Consider the following 20,059-nt stretch of genomic DNA (forward strand, 5'->3'; position numbering starts at 1 on the left):
AAGTTTGGTGATTGCCAGGAGACCGTTGACAGGAGACAGTACTTGTCTGACTGCCTTTTGCCAAGTGTAAAATTTGGAGGAGGGCAGACTATGGTATGGGTTTGTTTTTCAGGAGCTGGACTTGGCACATCTTGAATATTTTCTTCCAACATCAGCATGATCTCATCAATTAGGCTCTGTTCCAGTGGTAGGGTGAGCGAGAAGGTGAGTGTGATGGATCCTGCCTGCGTACGCGCCCACGGCCACGACCAACAAACTTCCTAGCAGACATGACGCTGAAACTGCTGTGGCTGCCAACCTTCTTTCGTTCTTTCTTTTTCTTTTTCTTTATTTTTTTTTTCTCGTTTTGGCAGGTGGTAAACAGCAGCTGGGTTAATACCATGATCAAAAAAATCTTCTATACAGCCCGGGCACCTCCGGGTGCATTGCTGCCCCCCTCAGGACACAGCCTTGTAACAGGCATTACGCTGCTCTGCATTATGCATAAGTTAGGCTATCATTGGACATAAGTTCTGGACTCGTTATGAATACTCTATGCATACGCCCAAAATTGAAAACAAAATACATAGAAAGTTCAGCGTATGCCAGTGTTTTAGAAGACTGGCTAAAGCGTCAAAGTGTGACGGGGGCTTTAGTTGCTGTAAAAGGAACTCTAATTTCTGTAGCATAAATTTATATTCAAAATTACAGTCTGATTGAAGCCCACTGGTTTGAAAGTAAACTGAGTATTACACAAATGAAAATATTTATTGAACAAGTAGCTTTAAAAGGGTTCTTCGGTCAAAGAGGCTCTTAGGTTGCTCTGCCTAGAGTCTTGTTTTCCCTTAGGGGTGGGCGGATCGATCCTAGGATTGATACTAACGATTCCAAGGCTGGTATTGATATTGAACAATATTTTTTTTAACATAATCAATACTTTTTATTTTCTCCCACACGCACTAACGGCAGCAGATTCACCAGTCACCCTGTCTGTGTCACAGCACTTTGCTGCTCCCCCCTCCCCTCTCATCAGCTCCTCAGACACCGGAGCTGAAAAAGATTATATGTTAATGCTGTAAATGAAACAATGGCAAGCTATAAGGCTTGTAAAAAGCTGGTTAAATGCAGTGGAAACACAAAAAGTTTATATAAGCACATGAAAAACATGAGCAAGAAAACGTAGATCTACAGAAACAGAGTAGTGGAAACTTCACTTATTGCCCCGACAGACCCTCGACCTGACAGAGGCGTTTCAGACCAAAGAGAATATCTAGGTAGATAAGAGTCATATTAACTTTCAAAGTAGATATTATATGTCATATGTTACTGGAACCCACTCAGAAACATGAGTTATCCTTTATTTATCCCACAAACAGACAAGAGCACACAATACAAACAAAATGACATAAGGATTGAAAGATAGATTAAAAGAACAGCACTAGACTGGTTTAAATCTTATCTATCTGATTGATTTCAGTTTCTTCACGTTAATGACAAATCTTCCTCATGCTCAAGGGTTACCTGTGGAGTACCACAGGGATCAGTGCTAGGACCAATTCTGTTTACTATATATATGCTCCCAATCAGTAGAATTATTAGACAGCTATGAGATTAATTTCTACTGTTATGCTGATACTTAGCTATATCTGTCTATAATCCAGATGCCCTAACCCATTACATAGACTACAGGCATGTCTTGAACACAAAACCTGGAGGACTCTTAACTTTCTGCTCCTGAATGCAGATAAAATAGAAGTTATAGTCTTTGGACCAGAGTCTTTGAAAAAGAAGCTGATTAGTCAGTCACTTCATTTGGATGGGATTAACTACACTTTGAGTCTGAGTAAGTTATATTTTGATGTGATGTGTTTGGTTTTATTTAAATTCTTTATCTTTGTTGAGTTTTGGTCCAAATTGTTGGAATTTAGGTAAAATCAAAGTGAGGACCATTTTTCCGATTTCACCATCACAATGAGGGCCCGTTTTTGTAAAGTGAGGACATATTTCTGGTCTTCATAAGGTATTTTGCTAATGGTTAGGTTAAGGGCTGAGGTGTCAATTGGGTTAATATGAGGTATGGATTAGTAATGGTTAGGTTTAGGGTTAGTTTTAGGGTTAGGCAGTGCTGAAAATGACTGAGTGTCAACAGACGGTCCTCATATCATATATATACATATATATATGATATGAGGACCATATATATATATTTATTTATTTATATATCCACATGCCTGGGTTTAATCTCTCTTTTTAGTAAATATCAGGCAACTCTACCTATAAATCTTAGGTTTCTCTTATGTCTTTGATAAATAATAACATAGCAATAACTCAAATGAGTGTATTTAAGCTTTAAAAACTGTAAGGTGAGTCCCTAAATGACTTTGGCACTATATAAATATACGTGGGTCTGCGTACGTGAGTAATTATATGAATGAGTTGGCACATTCATCACAAACAAAACAGGTTTCGTTTCGTTTGCACGAAACAGTTATGATACATTTGTCACGTACGCGACAGTTGGTTGTGTCTACGTCACTTGTGAGCGCGCCTGGGAAGCGGTTGCGCGCGACAGCTGACAGATTTGGCCCAGTTTCAGAACATCACACCGGTTGAAAGGAAGTATCTGGATCTAAGCGGAAAATCCCGGATTTTGTTGTTTTAAGATCTAAATTCTGTGTATAGTAGAGATCAGAGCAGACAGGAAAGGACCGGATGAGACCTGTGTGAGCAGAAACTCTTTAGGAAGCTCAAGGTTTTTAGGTTCCACTTCCAATCCGCTCGAACATCGTTGTTAGTTCGGACCTAAAATGTGCTCTGTATTAACAAGGGTAAGGCCCATTCACCGGGCTGTAGCCTTGACTCTTCGACTCGGAGCCAACACCGAGGGCTCGAGTTATGTGGCGACCCAGAGGAAGCGTTTCTCCCCCGGCGTGAGCTCTGCCGCGGCTAACGGCAGGTTTTACTGCTCCAGGGCGGCGAAGACCGAAGGACTGCTGTTCAGACAAGTAGGTCCAAATTATGTTAGCTTCTGTCATTCTATCAAAGGGGGAGAGTTCTGAAAATGTTTAACCTTCATGGTTGTAAGATAAAAGCTGCAGTAAATAGAGGCATTACTGCTAGCATTTGTGTTTATATTGTTAGCCTAATGTTCAAACAGAGCTAAGCTAGGCTGTAGATCTATATGTTTAGCACCATCATATACCCCCATCATCATGACGTTGCAGTTTATTTTATGGGTTTAAAAAAAAAAAAAATTCAATATATTAACACATTTTCCTGCTTACTGTAATTGACAGAATATCTTAGTCTGATCTTTTCTTTTTTTGTCAGTTATTTTTGGGCACAGATTGCTTTTGCATCTCCACAGACTTTCTCTTATGAGCACGAACAGAACGTGAAGAACTTGACCTATATTTACTGTCACAGCAAAGCAACGCCTCTTCTCACGTGTTTTCCCTCTTTAGCTATTTGAGGTGGAGAGCTGCACCTACACCTACCTGCTGGCAGACACCAACACCAAAGAGGCCATTATTATTGATCCTGTGCTGGAGACAATGGACAGGGATCTAACCCTGGTGAAGGAGCTGGGGCTCAATCTGATTTTTGCAGGTATCTTTGAGTGATTAATGCTCATTCCCACTAATTTTTTATTCTGGATTTGCAATCTGAAATCTCAGCCAAAAATATCTGGATGAAAATCACTCTTCATGATTGTGCTGTCACTTTGGTTATCTCTACAATCCACACAGAAGATGACACAATACATCAGGTTCACTACTTTGACAGTTAATGCCAATTTTCCTACCTCTAAACAAACAACTTTTGCACCAGCAAATTAAAAATGTTTTCTTTCATTTTCAGTCAAGTATTTTCAAGAATTAGATGGATATCTAATCATAAACATGCTCCAGTGCCATGTATTTATTTAACATACCTAGGGCTGCAGCTCAAGATCATTTTTCTAATCAATTAGTTTGTTGATCATTCTTAGAAAAAGGCTTAAAGAAGAGTTTTTACAGATTTAAACATAAACTGAAACCTTTCCAGTGGGGTAGTTCTGGATAGAGTATATTGACAAATGAATAAATATTCTTGATCTTAAATGCAAAATATGTATTTTTTTTTTTACAATTTTGATATAATGACTGCTCTAAGAGGGTTGCTCTTTCAGCTAAAGGCATATTTTAGAGTCCCACTCCAGTTACAGATTAATCGATTACTAAATTAGTTGTAGCTTTTTCCATAATTGATTAATCACAATTAATCCGATTAATTGTTTCAGCCCTAGACATACCTTAAAGATACATTATTTACTCAAAACCGTTTTTTCATTAATTTTGTTTTAGGCAGATGGATTACTTTTACAGCGATTAAGAACGTTTTCCGGAATCATGATTCCCATTCCCAGCCTGCAAACTCTTATTAAATATGAAGGATTCTGCCTCATGATCAAATCAAATAACTCCCTGAAGATATTATATATTGCAGTCACATGGCTATGTTTCAGTCAGAGATTATGATAGTATGATAACCTTGCAGAAAACTAGCAACTGGTCCCTTTATTATCACAAGGATTTCAAGTAAACCTGTATAACATAATGAAAAATATTTATTAAAAACCCTTAACAAAAAACCTATGAATTGCTCTGTCAAACTTATTTGTATTATTACTACCTGTAATTTTTAATAACCAATTAGATTTTATATATGGAAAAAGCTACTTTTAATAGTAGTTTTAAAATGCTTACTGTGCAGAAGATTATACACTTTTAGTGTTATGTTTTATAGAATAGGTTTAAACTTAAGAGGGACTTAAATAAACACTATAGACTTGATAGGAATACTAATTTTGCATTAAATAATATGCTAACAAAGAGAAATACTACTGTAGCAGCTAAAATCTTATTTTTAAGGCCAGTGGTTGCTTTCCTTCCTGGTATGCTTTGGCCTTACATGAGCTCGATCAAGAATATGTCAGTCTTCTTTGGAGTTATTCTTAAAGCCATTTTATGTTTCTATGTCCATTGTCTTTCCATTTCCATTTTGAACAAAATAGACCAACATAACTTTTAAGCACAGTAGAAAACTGTTTGCTTCTTCTCATTTACACCTGAATAGAATGACACTTCCTCCTTCCAACATAATCAAAACACAAAAGGAGATGCACCCCTAGGTGTAGATAAATACAGAATAAATAAGGTAAATGGGTCCTACATTTACCATGTAATTAAAATATTTACCATTGAAACCTATTTTTAGATGAGAGGACAGTAGAAACGGAAGCAGCTTGACATGAAATTAAGATCAGGACTGGAAACACAAACTGATAAAGGTAATGTTTGCACATCTTAGTGTCAATAAAGCAGAGTTTTATAGATGGTTTAAACGTGTTTTATCAGGCTGGTTCTCAACTGGTTGGTCTCTGACCAACTTTCTGAGCAGTAGTTATGTGACATTTCCACAGCATCCAGTAAACTTGCCTATGTGGATAAGTTCAACATCATTAAACAGAAATTTGAAATGTTAAATAGACTCCATTAATGCCCTTTATAATATGTGATTTGAAAGTTATGTAGAATCTATTAAGATCTCACAGGGTTTAGCAACAGGAGTATAACAAGCTGACACAAGCTGGATAATCAGTTGTGCTATCTTTTTAGGGAATTATCCTGTAGTCAGCAGCCTAATAGACACGCCACCCATGATTTTACAACAGCCTTATCTTAATGATAAAGAGGGATGGGGTTCTCTTTGCTTCCACATCAAGACTGTCCAATTTGTTGGTGGCAGGAATAGTATATTTAAATGAGAAATTTGTATTTCTTGCAAGTGAAGCAGACTTCTTTCAGCCAGCTGACAGGCAGTGTACAGGAACGAGTCATGTAGAGGCAACTTTTGTTCTATTTACCTGGTACTTTCTCTTTTGTCTTAATAAAGGAACTTTGAACTATAGGCCTGCCACGATAACCAGTATTGCTGGATAATAAATTGTCCTAAAACCTATTGAGATAAACAATAATATCGTTGTTTGGAGACCATTTTAAACTAATTATAATGTCATTATCAAGCAAGTATTAACTCTTAAAATACCAGAAACTGTTGAAGCAATGGACTTCCGAGTCTGTGTAAAAAAAACAAGCCCTTTAATAAAAATCAGACGAATTCGAAAACAATTTCTTGGAAATGACAAAAAATAAATTAAATACGTCGGGTATTTTCTGTAGACTAAATTGACCCTTAAAATATGAATCATTAGGCTCAGACATGGAAAACAGAAAAGGGGTGGTTTTATAGCCAAAAAAAAAAATGCAAGTTACCAACAAATGCACTTCGTTTAAATAAGAGCAGGTGCCTCAATTGGCCACATATACGAAGGTACGTTTTCCCAGGCAATGTTTTTGGATGGGTATCCGATCTTTGCAACAGTTTTCAAAATATCTGCAGTATTCAATGGTGTTAGAGGTGTTTTTGTAATTGTTTGTTGATTCAGCACCTATTGACTGCTATTGAGGACTAGCAACCTGGTCACCGGTCTCTCGGCCAATCCAGAGAGCAGTTCTCTCGATATGTTCCGCAGAGCAGGGACACTGCAGCTGTCCTCATTCTGAGGAACATACAGAGACATTTGTTTAGTTCGAATTCAGCAGCTGCCTCCTCCAAATGCAAGATTCGTCGGCCGATTACGACTTAGCACGGCGCTGAGGCCTGTTCTGATTGGAAGACTCCTTGTAATGCAGACGACAAATGCAGTCTTCTTTTTGCCGGTTTTGAAGAGTAGGTCCGGTGTATCCCACGTAGCCTTGGTTATTCCATGATTCATTACTAGTCAAAGCAGGCCAGCTGCTCCATGCTCAGAGGAATAAGGGAAATGGCACCGAACCATGGTGAATATTGTAAGTGCAGTGTAATATAATATAAGTATGTGAATAGTTCTGTCCTTTATCTGTCCTTGGGCAAATGGATTTGGCTGACATTTCAGCACATATTCCAATATCTCTGCAGTGTGGGGACTACAAGACAGTTATTCGCAGCAATGGTACTGCTGCTGAAGCTCCTTGAAAGTTAAATTAGCACACAGAACAATGGGAGAATTTTGGCATCCAGTTTGCCTGCTTTGTGTGTCAACTGTCACAGTTACTGGTGACCAAGCATACGGGCCTAGGAAGCCACAGAAGGGTGGATATGTTTAAATCCATAGCCAAAACTCTTCCGGCCTTCTTATTTTTATGGACCTTGAAGGACCCAGTCTAGATAGACCGGGTCCTTAGAGGCCGCAGCCGTTGAAATCAAACACACCCCCTGCACCTGGAATTTTAGTTCATTCCTCCAAACAATAATACCCCATATCACACTGGCCGAAAAAACAGAAAATCTGGGAGCAATCGGCTTTTAATGGCAGTGGGAACAGCTCACTTACGTGTGTCTAACTGGGTCAAGCGTCCTGTGTTAAAGTCGCCTCGGCTCTGATCGGCATGCAGTGGGAACACCAGACCCAAGTTGACCGCAACGTACAACGTACTTTAACACACCGTGCCAGTCATTTCTGATCTAACAAGCCGAAACCGTTCTGTGTACATTCGATAGATATGGCCCAGCACTGGTAAGAGGGATTCGGATGGATAAAAGACAAAAAATGCTATCTATGCTCTGGCTCCCATCCATGTTGCTCTCCATTATTTACTTCCCTGATTACCATCTCACTGTCGACATCATCGACGCTCACCCAGCCTGATGCCGTCATCAGACACACAGTGGTGGGGGACAGTTGTTTGGGAGAAGGGTGTCAGACTCAACTTTTCAGTCAAATGGGAAAAGAGCCAAATGCCCATTGTAAGCGGGTCAACCTGGTTTGGAAAAACTATGATTTTAATTGGGAAAGCGGCTTAAGAAATTGGGGGAAAAGTTTGTTGAGACAGAGTCAAACTTTTTGTCATCTACTCTTTATAGTAAAAGAAGAGGTAGACGCAAGGAAAACAAACAAGCAACAAGTATTGAGCTTGTGCACATTTATTATGCAATTGACTGATTTATTGTGGCAGGCTTTAGGAATGCTGAATGAAAGATTTAGTATACCTCTAACTTTTTAAAACCTCAATAAAACTACAAGTGATAACATGCCAGTGCTGTGAGTCATGATCATATTCTTATAGTGTAGACTAAGAATATTCCATCAATCTTGTACCACTAACTCTACCGTAACACTTAAGGGTAATTAAGATGCCAATCAAGGTGGATTCAACTTCACAGTCACAATTCTAGACTGTTAATTAGAGAGAAAAAGAGAAAATTCATGCATGCATGCATGGCGAGAACATGCAAACTCCATGCAGGAAATAACTAGATGGCATTCAATCACAGGGCCTCCTTGCTTCAAGGTAACAGTGCTACAAACCTAGACACCTTGCCACCCCAGTGAGATTTTTTTTTGCAAGTTATTTAAAATTCTACATTGTCAAAGGAGCTGGGAAATGTCCCCCAGGTGGGTATGGGTTTGTAGCTTAATCTGGATTAATCATACTGTGGGAGACATAGTTTCTTATCAAAAGAATTCTAGTGAAATACAAAAGATGGAAAAACCCAAACCTACCTAATGCTATATGTTAACCTGTATTTCATTTCATTTTTCTTTTCTTTTTTTCGTGGTAGTAAACACCCACTGCCATGCAGACCACATAACGAGCTCTGGGTTGATGAAGAAAAGAATTGCAGGATTGAAGAGTGCCATCTCTAAACACAGCGGCGCCTCTGCAGATATCCTGCTGTCGGAAGGCGACCGGATCCCCTTTGGAAAACATGTAATAAGGCTCTAAAAATTTTTACAACCATTTTATCTCCCTGTCCCACTGATTCTAGATTTTAGCTTGTCAGTATTACATTTTGTTGTTCGACCTTTTTATTGTGCCTGTTGCCATAAAATGTGAAATATTTCATTTTAACATGCTTGGTGTTGAATGGTTTCTCTTCTTTCTAGTACCTTATTGTGAAAGAAACACCAGGACACACAGATGGGTGCACAACTCTTGTATCAGGAGATGAAAGCATGGCTTTTACTGGAGACGCTCTGCTTATCCGAGGCTGCGGCAGAACAGACTTCCAGCAGGGTAGGTTCATGTCATGACACTTCCTTGTTCTTAATGGAACTATCACTGCATACTCTGAGTTTCCCAATCTTAGTCCTCGGGCATAACGTCCTGTGTTACTAAACCACCTGAATCAAGTTACTTCATCTTTGGAAGTTTTGAAGCAGCCTTTTAATGAACCATGAGTATTTATTAGGACATTTTGCTGGGAAAAGAGACTAAAATCTTTTCTTCATATAATGTATTTGAATAAAAACGGTTCAGTGCTGAGCTTTTATTTTTGTAATCTTTGTAAATATTATTATTGTGTGTTATTTGTGGAAACTTGAACATAAAATATTGGAAAATATTTGTTTATATTTCTGATATATGATAAATATTTTTGCCATTTTTTTATTCTATATTGCAGGTTGTGCAAAATGCCTTTATGATTCAGTCCACGACAAGATCTTCACACTGCCTGATGACTGCCTCGTATATCCAGCACACGACTATATAGGTTAGTTAGTTTTAAAACACATGTGCGGCGTTTATTATTATGCTAAATGAAAAATGAATTAGGATATATTTAGATACATATATAATCTTGGAATGTTTTTCATTTGCAATACCTTTTTTTTCTAGAATTGTTTTATGATGTCATTGAAAGGGATGATACATTTGGTTAAAATCCCCAAATTGCTAAGTGCTGTGTTCAAGCATGTAAATGGAAGTTGAGTGAAAGGAAAAATTGTTTGAGAAGTAAGTTCCTCGACAGTCTGCTCTGAGAAACTGAAATCATTTTTTTTTTCTTTTTATCTTCTTTAAGTTGTTTTTTGACAAAATCAACAGAAAAAAGACTTATAATAAAAATGTGTTTAACTGATCAATAAAATGTAGGTCAAGTTTTCAAATCTAATATTTTAAAAATGTTTTAATGTTTTTTAAAAATATTTTAAATCCTAATATTTTTAATGCTTGCCGTTCTAATTTGAGCTTGTTCCACAAAGATCACACCGAACTGTATGTTTTTTTTATGATCCAGGTCAGACCGTTTCCACAGTTGGTGAAGAACGCAAGTTTAACCCTCGCCTGACAAAGTCCAAGGATGAATTTGTGGATATTATGAACAGCTTGAATCTCCCAAAACCAGACAAAATAGGTACCAAAATAATCTTATTTAACAGTTAGACTATCACCTGTGTGTTAATAACAGGGTCTTGTACAAATAAAAAGTGCAATATTCACCTCACATCTTTACCTGGTCCTCTTCTGCTTTCTTTGCAGATATTTCGGTGCCTGCCAATCTAGTATGTGGACTACATGGACTCTGAATGCCTTATAGGAGAAGAACGTGTTTATAAAATCAGCAACTTAACCACAGAATGGTTCAGATTTAAATGTTTGTTTTAGCAAACTTGGCTGCAACAGCTTACCATAAGGTGCGTGTTATGTTTTGTGCAGCCACTTATGTAACTCTAAGTGTGCTTAAAATGCTTAAAAATGTGGTTAGATTTAATTATTGATTTGGTCTATACAGACATAACAGTTTTTGTGTGTGTCTTGAGTTAAAAGTGTGTTTTATTTACTCTGTGCAGCTGTAAGGTAATAAAAGTTTAAACTAAGGGTAATAAACACTTTACATTTTCAGTTAAGTGTTCTTATCGCCTTCCTGCATCTGGAACTTCTGTTTTGCCTATTAAATGATGCTTGACTCTTTCTTTAATAATATGTGTTATAAGATCAGCCAAACTGCTACCCGTCCCATCCAAAACTTTTAAGGATTGTGTTTATTACAAACGGATGTACGAAACCCTCTAATGGCCTTGGCTTTTCTATAGAAATTTCTCTAGTTACATTTCTGTCATATAGCTGGATTTAGAAAAGAAGGCCAATGACATTTACGGTAACTGTGGGGATGCTGGATTCTTTTTCACATTTTAACTGTTCTGCTTTCATTTCCTTTAATTGTAAACTGTTTGATAGTTTCAGAGGCCAGTATCAAAATAAAACATGTTCAAATGAAACCAAAATCTCAGTTGTTGTAATTACAATAAGCAAAGGTTGTACTGACAATAGGAAAACTTAATTGATAATTGTAGAAATTAAGAATACCCTTTTACAGTGATATACTGATATCATAATTATTTCAGTATTTGAATCACTCAAGGTTCAAAAAGTATATAGGCTAATTAAACAACCTTCAGTCAGAATCACTTGCAGTATTTGAAATAAAAAAAAATAAAAATTTTACTAAAAATTAGATTTACATGTTATTTTTGCAGCTTTAAATATCTTCTAAAATATTTTTATTTGATAGTTAAACACTTCGATCAGCAATTTAGGTTGAAGTCATTTAAATTTAGATTCCAGGCATCACAAACTTTAAACATGCTGTATCACAGTCATGTTTGAAAGAGTTGGGCTTTGAGCTCTTCCAGAGGCATACTGTTATTCTGCCTTAGAAGTTTCTAACAAAGTTTTGATTTTTGTTGGAGATCACTATGTTGCTGAAGTAGCCTAGATGGTCAAAACATTTTACAATCTTGCCTTTCCGTAGCAGCCAAGTTGAATCTAAGTTTACACTCATATTCATTAGTCTAGCCACTTTGGGCAGCCATCCAGTACAACTGGAACCTTGAAGCATGATTCTACTACCACCATGTTTTCAACCGTTACAAAATTCTTAGATTTAATTAAACTACTTTAATTTGCTCTGTTTTAACTACATTAGGTAGGTAAATATAATATAATAGAATTAAATTTTATTGTCATGACTGTCTCAAATACAAAGCAACAAAAAGCCCTTTACCTTGAGCTACTGGGTATTAATTCATCATCCTTTTATCAACATAGATGTTTGTTTTATATGTTTTCTTGTTTTAATGAAAGTGGAAGTCTATAGAGGTTCAGTGTCTGTCATTTTGCTTTATCTCTCTAAAGCACATTATGCAACAGCTGACTGAAAATCCAAATAAAGAATGATGTATTTTGCATAATTCTCTTTCTTTCTTGCCAAATTCCGCCATTTTTCCCCCTACTTGCTTTGATTCTGTTTTATTTTCCTATATTTTAATCATGTAAAGCACTTTGCATTGTCTTTGTACTCAATTGTGCTATACAAAAAAATTTGCCTTGCCTTGCCATAATGAAAGGGGGGAAAAACTTTGCATCCAAACACATGTTCTGGTTGCAAGTCAGTCTGCTGATGGCATCACATGTGTCTTAAACTTGCCTTCCTTTGTACATTTATCCACTGTATTTTCCCAGACAGACCACAATGTTCTGGTTATTTTAAATCATACAATTGACCATATTTTTTCGAAGGTGTTAAGAGCGATCTAAGGGGGTAAATGCACTTTATCACGAACAATAGTGCAATCAAACACTACATATCTGCCGTGCTTTAAAAAAAAAAAAATCAATATTAGTGATGTGTAATTAAACTGTCCAACTATTATTTGATATATTTCTTAACAGCTTCTAATCAATAACAGCTGCCTTTACAACCATAATGATTAAAAAAACAACATATTTCGCAAAGAACAAAAGGAGAGTAATAATGACCAAGCAGTTTTAAGGCATGTGTTTAGCCTTTGAAGATCACATAGCTCAGAGTACTTCGTGACGCTGGAGGTGGGCGTGGCTTAGCGGCTATATGTGAGCGGAACAACCACAGCCGGCTTCAGTTATTGGTTCCTAAATTGCTAAGGGTCTTACTGTTCATAGCGACGACTGCTGAGGTTGAGCTGCTCCAAGATGGCAAAGTCAGAGGCACCGATCTTCAGACAAGTATGTGAACATTTACTTTGTTTTCTAGGGAATGAATAATATCACATAATGGTTTACAGTCGGTTATATTTAGCCGGAAGCCGTATTTAGCCAGTAACATGCTACTGTAAGTACTACAAAAACCTTTTAATATTGTTTGTTTTGATTAGGTTTGATATCGGGACAGCTTCTTTCTCTATTACTGACACTCTTTACTGCGTTAGCACACATATGATTTGTGTAATAGCCAAAATAAAACCGGGGTTTAATTATGGCTATTACACAAATAGCCATAATAAAACCCCAGGGGCGGAGCTAGGTGGGGGGCCAGGGGTGTCCATGGCCACCCTTTACCTGTAATACAGACGGTGGCAGCAGTAATACTCTCAATTGGAATATTCAAAACATTTTAATCTTTCAGATAGGGCTGGGTAAAAAAATTGATTTAACCAATTTTGAATCGATTCCTTTAAATTTTTGCAAAATCGATGTCTAGGTAATGAGATTCATTAATTTTATAGTGAGTGAAGTTCACATTCAAATTAGCAGGAAAACATGCACTCAAGACATTAACAAATGGGGGCTGACCAGCAAACACCCTGTAATTGTTACAGACAACGCTACAAATATGGTGCAGTGGAGATAATGCAAGCTTATGCATGTCTGCTGTGTTGTGTTTTATGGGGTAAAGAGAAAATGATGTCACTGAAAGTCATCTAGGAGTCTTCAGTGAAATCATAGATAAATAACTGTTTTAATTAAAACAATCAATTTATGTATATATTAGTACTTGTAAATATCAATTTTATGCAGAATAATTGTTGATAAAAGTAAAAGTAGGTAAGTAATGACAAAGGAAGAGATGTTTGACCCAGAACTCAAACCTGAAAGAATTTTATCCTGTACCTTTTATCTAGAAAGCACAGATGTTTAAATATATGTGTCTATTTGGTAGCGAAAGTTGTAGGAAAGTACAGTTTGTCTTTATTTAGAAAATATGCATGTTGTGCTTGTTAATATTCCTGTTGCAATAGTGTAGATCAGGCATCCCCAAAGTCGGTCCTCAAGGGCCACTGTCCTGCAGGTTTTAGAGGTTTCCCTGCTCCAGCACAGCTGATTTACATTGATACTTGATTAACATCAGAATCAGCTGTGCTAAAGCAGAGAAACCTCTAAAACCAGCAGGACAGCGGCCCTCGAGGACCGACTTTGGGGACGCCTGGTGTAGATTGACCCTGAGGTTCTGGCGCCTATCCACTTTCAGCCACCCCTCAGTGTACATTGGTTATTACCTGGACCCCCTTATAAAAATGTTCTGGCTACGCCTCTGCTCTGTTTACTGTTTTCGCTCCATCACAATGACATTGCAGCTGACACAGCTGCAGGGTTTTCTAGTTAAAACTCATGAGCCCAGCATGAATGAATGAGCTGCTCATCTTTATACTGTAATAGCGGTTGCATCTAAAAACATATCAGTGAATTCATTTTAAAATTTCTGCTTATGTGCTCCTTTTAAATTTCATTTCTACTTATATGCTCTTTACTTATTACAAATAAGTAATTCTTATTACAAATGAGTAAAGAGTGAGCACAAATAGTTTAAGAAGTAAAACAGAGTACCAATGCAGAAACATAACTTAAAAGCATACACTTTGGTTTCTTTGGTTACTTTCTTCCTGATTGTAAAGTTTTCTTATTGTTTCTGTTTAAAAAAAAAAACATTGCCATTTAATGATGTGGAGAAAACATGATGTACCTTAGCTGCATGATGCTGACTGCTGATATGGCACTCCTGTTTTTCCTGTTTAGCTGTTTGAGTCACAGAGCTGCACCTACACCTACCTGCTTGCAGACAAAGCCTCCAAAGAAGCAGTCATTATCGATCCTGTGCTAGAAACCCTCGAAAGAGATGTGAAACTTGTGCAGGAGCTCGGACTCAATCTAAAAGTTGCAGGTATTTATGGAGATATAGATATGGATACATCGATTTTATTATTAATCGAATGTATCCACATCATCATCTTTAGGATATGTTAGCTCCATCGTTACTGTCTTATTGTTAATAGGTGATCTATTTTTTTAAGAATGCTGTTTTGCTTTGTTCATTCAAACAGTTAGCTTTGATATAGATATAATTGATTGTGTTGGATGGACATGAGATATCGGTGGCAGACTTGTAACTTGATTGAAAATCATATCAGACATCATATCACCATCCAAACAATACAATCCCTTATCTTTTAGCAGCTTGTGATTTACATCCCTATCACGCAAACTTGACAGGATTCTGATTTATGTCCTGGCATGACTTCAGAAACGGCACCGTATCTGTATTTTTTTATTTCTTTTATCTACATTTTCCACATCAAGGATCACTGTTATACATAAAACCTGAAATCTTTCCCATAAGCAACAGAGCTGTTTTCTAGCATATAGCAACGTGTAGTGGAGGAGCAGCACTGCAGTTACTTAAAGGTATAGTGAAGGATCTTTGCAAATTTTTGAAAAGACCCACCCTCTCCACTTTAAAATAGAAAAATGCACATGCACAACACACTATTAAAGAGTTGCTGCATCGCTCATACAAGCTTACTTTCCAAAAGAAGATTTTCAATTTTTTCACTATGTCAGACTCCGCACCAGTAAGTGAAAATGGGGACGAGCACGGCCTCATGTAAACATATCAGAATGTTAACAGTTAGGAGGACCACCTATTTTGATGATCCACTGGGAAATAGAAGATTCTCCACTATACCTTTAATGATCAATCAGCTGGAAAACACTGTTCATTAAAGTAGGGTGTAGAAGTTTAGGATTGGAATCATGATTTTTAAAATTATATTTCATTTTATAACACCACTTATTCAGATGGTAATAATTATTTGATAAAGTCAATCATCACTTTTGGAAAACCAATAAAGTAGATGATCCAGTTGGTTATAGGCTAAGGTAAATGTTTCACCACAAAGATGATTATCAGCATCTAATATTCATTAAAAATCAGCCTGTTAGACTTTTCTTCCTCAATAAAGTAATAAAGTATGCCACTTTTGTTTATTGGTAATAAATTATTTCTAATAACAGAACATAACAGAGGCCGCTGTATGTCTTGCTGTTTCTATGGTAGTGAACACCCACTGCCATGCGGACCACATAACCAGCACTGGGTTGATGAAGAAAAAAATCGCGGGGCTGCAGAGCGCCATCTCTAAACACAGCGGTGCTAAAGCAGACATTCAGCTGTCAGATGGGGAAAAGATCACCTTTGGAAAACATGTAAGGCCACTTTTTTTTTCTGTTTATTTTGTGTTTCCTTGTTGTGTTAAAGGATTTTAGTCAGTATATTTAGTTTCAAATGCATGGTGAATAGTGAGTGTCTAAAATAGTGAGATAAGAGAGATCTGAGCTAAAAGCATGTCCTGCTAATTTTTTTTATTTTTTTTTTTTATTTGAAATTCAGCATCTGACCGTGAGAGAGACACCGGGACACACTAACGGGTGTGTAACCCTGGTGTTAAATGATGAGAGCATGGCTTTCACTGGGGACGCTCTGCTCATCAGAGGCTGTGGCAGAACAGACTTCCAGCAGGGTAAGCTCATGTTCTTCACCTCCCTCTGGGAAGTTCTGAGAAGTGTAATAAACACAAGGGACACATGAGGGCAGCATTACATAAAATACACTTCAGTGTTGAATATAAAATAAACCTTCTCAAACAGTTTTGGATGCATAGGTTGAATTATCTTAAACAATGCTTTGAATAAAGAGTTTGATCGCGGCCCCTTTTGCTCATTTTAGGTTCTCCTAAAAGGCTTTACCAGTCAGTCCATGAGAGGATCTTCACTCTGCCTGAGGACTGCCTCCTTTACCCAGCTCATGACTACAAAGGTTGGTATAAACCCTTATACTGTAATTTTTTTTCTTATTTTCTTAAAGTTGCATCTTGTTTCACAGACTGGTGAAATAATAATTTTGACTCCTAATTATAGGCTCATTTGTTATAATTGGAGTCATTGCAGTGTTTTCTTTTAAAAGGCTATAATAGTGGTTTTAGGGTGTATGTTTTAATTTTTTGTAATAAGCTTTCTGTGTTTGTGTTTATTAGGCCAGACAGCTACTACAGTCGGTGAGGAACGCAAGCACAACCCCCGTCTAACCAAGAACCTGGAGGAGTTTGTGAAAATCATGGACAACCTGAATCTCCCAAACCCCAAGAAAATTGGTACCTAAACAGTTATCAAGCTAGCAGCATATCTCAGAGTTAGACCCTGATCAGCCACAACATTATTAATGTTTAGAGGTGAAAAGAGTCCCAAAGGCGATGTGTTAGAGATGTAGCAAATATATGTTATTATTTTTTAAACAGTCTAATCCCAATTCAACTAATTTTTTTCTCAGCATTACCCAAAGAAAGTCAAAACTTGTTATTCAGGGCAGAGAATATATACTTAAATGTTACTGTAAAGCTTTGAAAGAGGTTTTCTCAGTTGATCTGTTGCCCTGATTTAATTCTATAAACTGCTTAAAGTAAAAACAGCATTATTATCTTGTCAATTATGAGCAAACCATCAGGTACACTGGTAAAAACATTGACATACATTTTGCTTATAAAGAAATTACATTCACACCTATTCACAGGAATTTTATTAAGTGTATGAGTCCTAAGAAACCAAGCAGTTGTTTAAAAATAGACACATAAAGACAGGAAAATCATTATTATCACTCTGTAGCCCTTATTCAGTACTATAATGGTTGAGCTTTTTATTATTAGAGGTGGTTGGTTTTTTTATGTGATATTATGAGGGTTGACTAAAATTATAAACTCTGACTTAAAAGCACATTTTCTTGTTCCTTTTCAGACGTCGCAGTGCCTGCTAACCTGGTTTGTGGATTGCATGATGTCTAAGGATGGATGAGCAGAGCAAAGCATTCTAATAAATCTAGTGACAAAGTGCTCAACTTTGACTTTCGCCTTTCACCAATGCTGATCATACTTCATTCATTTGTTTGATTTTATCTGCAGAGGTTTATACTGTAGATGCCATTACTACTGCATCTAATAAAGCTGTTTTTTAATTGTTTATAAAGAAAAAACTGCCATAAAATATATTGTAAATAAAAGAACAATCTGTATAATTGTGGGGAAAACACTAGATGTTTTGTATGTCTTTAAAGATGTTAGTGTAGTAGTGTTCTTGAACGATAGATGGTGTTTCTCTGATGGAAAACTGAACCATTTGTGCTTCATTAAAGATTCGGATTATTATTATTCTGCATATTAACATGTCTGCTGAAACACATACCCATTCTCCATATGCGGACTGTTAATAGCCAGCACCTTTTTGCATAGCAGGAAAATAAATCTACACTATTTGCATTCAGTCAGGAACTTGTCTTTGTTTGCACCATTTTAGAGCCTCTTTTCCTTTAAAAAAAATTCCACTGGACTATATGCCAACCATAAGCTTATTGAGTGCCTTTTTAAACGACAAACAATTCTTGTGTACAATTATTTATGAATTATATGCTTTAAATTTTAATAAATTCATACTTATATTGTGCCTGAATGTGAACTGTCGTTGATTTTTGGCTTCAAAACACTCATTTTAACAATAAAATAAAACGTATGTAGGAGAAAAGGTTATTGTAGGTGGGTGTTTCCTGAGCTCATGCAAGCAGATACTTTAAACCTACACAGGCACCACCCAACAGCTGTCTCAGAATTTGAGACAAACAGCTATATTAACCCTTTGTATTGGCTGACAGACACCTCCATCATTATTTTTGAAACAGAAGGTGCCTGTGAGATTTTTTTTCGCACCGGCTAAAGTTATACCACTCATTTCCATTTAAAGCGCTCCTACCTTATTTTGTTTTTGAGATGCAGTGTGCCAGCTGTCCTTTTACCAGCTCTGTGTTGCCCATCTGCCAGCACCCTTTCAGTCCTGCTGCAGCCATGCCACAGTGAACCTGCAGCACGAGTTTTTTCTCACGCCATCCACATGTCAGTGGCAAGAATCTATTGCACCCTCAGCCCATTGAGAAAAAGCCGTAAAGAGGCCAGTGGGGGGTGATAAAAGTGCTCAGAGTGAAGAGAGCAGATTTTGCCTGTGGGGGCTTCCAGAGAAGCCTATACACTAGAATGGAAACTTTGGTTGATTCACTTTTCAGAACGGGATTTTTAGGTTCCTTTCTGAATCTTTATACAGTTTTTTTCAGAAATGTTTGAGTCACTTTACTGGGGTACTAAAAGGTAAGTTTATAGGAAATGATAACATAAGATTTTGCAGCATTCATATCTTCAGAGGCCTCAAGTTCAAGTTTTTTTTCTAGATATTTGAGTGTTTTTATAAATCTGTGCTAAAATGAATATCTGATAAACCAATATAATGCCTTTATTGTATGTTAGTCAAAAATTTAAAATGTTTAACCTCTTTTTTTATATATCTTTAGTCAAAAAAGAGGAAATACAGTATCCAGCTGACATATATGAAGGCCCACATTAGCCTTCTTTAGATACCTTTAGATAACTCGCCTGGGTAGACAAAATCCAACTCCTATCAGTAAAATCCAATGAGCATCCATTGGGGTTTAAGGTTTTAGCTGGGTCTCAAATATAGGAACAGTGGGATCTTTATGTTTCCGGCATCCTCAGTTGCTCTGTATAAAACCTGTAAGGCAGGGAGACATAATGTCACATGGAAAACTTCGGTCTTTTGACCTAACTGTTCATACCTCTACAGTTTATGCCTTTTGTGAGGATTTCTTTTTCCATTTTGTGGTCTTGCGGTGCCAAGTCCGTCACCTGCTATTACATTCTCAAAAGAAAATGCATCTCCAGCTTTTATTATTTACTTAGATTTTCAACAAGTAATGGAATCAAGTTAATCGAACTAAATGTATTTAGTTTAGAATTGAAAACTTAATTAAATTAAGTTGGACAAACTTGGTTTGATTACTTGTTACCAATTGAAGCAATTCATTAAAGTTGGAGCTGCATTTTTTTAGACTGTAGCCATAGCGGACAGTTTGTGGAAATTCAGTTTTTCAGAGAATTTGAATCCTACATGGACCAAAACATTTTATACTAATATACATTAACTTGTTGCCCATGGTTACCCCCAAGGAGGCGATAAAGAAAATGGGGCAACTGCTGATTACACTGTCCAGCGGATGGTCACTGTCCCCTTCCACAGAGAGTGACAAAAGACCACTGCTAAAGAATATGAATGTTTTGTAGGGTGTTAAATCC

The 20,059-nt window shown here is 37.0% G+C and overlaps 2 protein-coding genes across 2 annotated transcripts; both read left to right on the forward strand.

Annotated features, from left to right (window-relative positions):
* The first annotated feature begins 2,520 nt into the window (after window positions 1-2,520).
* LOC107083526 (persulfide dioxygenase ETHE1, mitochondrial-like) lies at window positions 2,521-11,072 on the forward strand. Its single transcript, XM_015372837.1, has 7 exons — window positions 2,521-2,984; window positions 3,444-3,588; window positions 8,626-8,774; window positions 8,951-9,080; window positions 9,469-9,558; window positions 10,084-10,200; window positions 10,326-11,072. Exons 1-7 carry the CDS (start codon window positions 2,787-2,789, stop codon window positions 10,370-10,372), a joined length of 876 nt encoding a protein of 291 aa, XP_015228323.1. The 5' UTR covers window positions 2,521-2,786; the 3' UTR covers window positions 10,373-11,072.
* A 1,637-nt stretch (window positions 11,073-12,709) lies between these two features.
* LOC107083548 (persulfide dioxygenase ETHE1, mitochondrial-like) lies at window positions 12,710-18,333 on the forward strand. The gene is made up of 7 exons (XM_015372867.1): window positions 12,710-12,830; window positions 14,619-14,763; window positions 15,937-16,085; window positions 16,270-16,399; window positions 16,606-16,695; window positions 16,913-17,029; window positions 17,667-18,333. Exons 1-7 carry the CDS (start codon window positions 12,798-12,800, stop codon window positions 17,711-17,713), a joined length of 711 nt encoding a protein of 236 aa, XP_015228353.1. The 5' UTR covers window positions 12,710-12,797; the 3' UTR covers window positions 17,714-18,333.
* Window positions 18,334-20,059: the final 1,726 nt, after the last annotated feature.

The sequence above is a fragment of the Cyprinodon variegatus genome, unplaced genomic scaffold (assembly GCF_000732505.1).
Source record: "Cyprinodon variegatus isolate N-32 unplaced genomic scaffold, C_variegatus-1.0 Scaffold77, whole genome shotgun sequence".
NCBI lineage: Eukaryota > Metazoa > Chordata > Actinopteri > Cyprinodontiformes > Cyprinodontidae > Cyprinodon > Cyprinodon variegatus.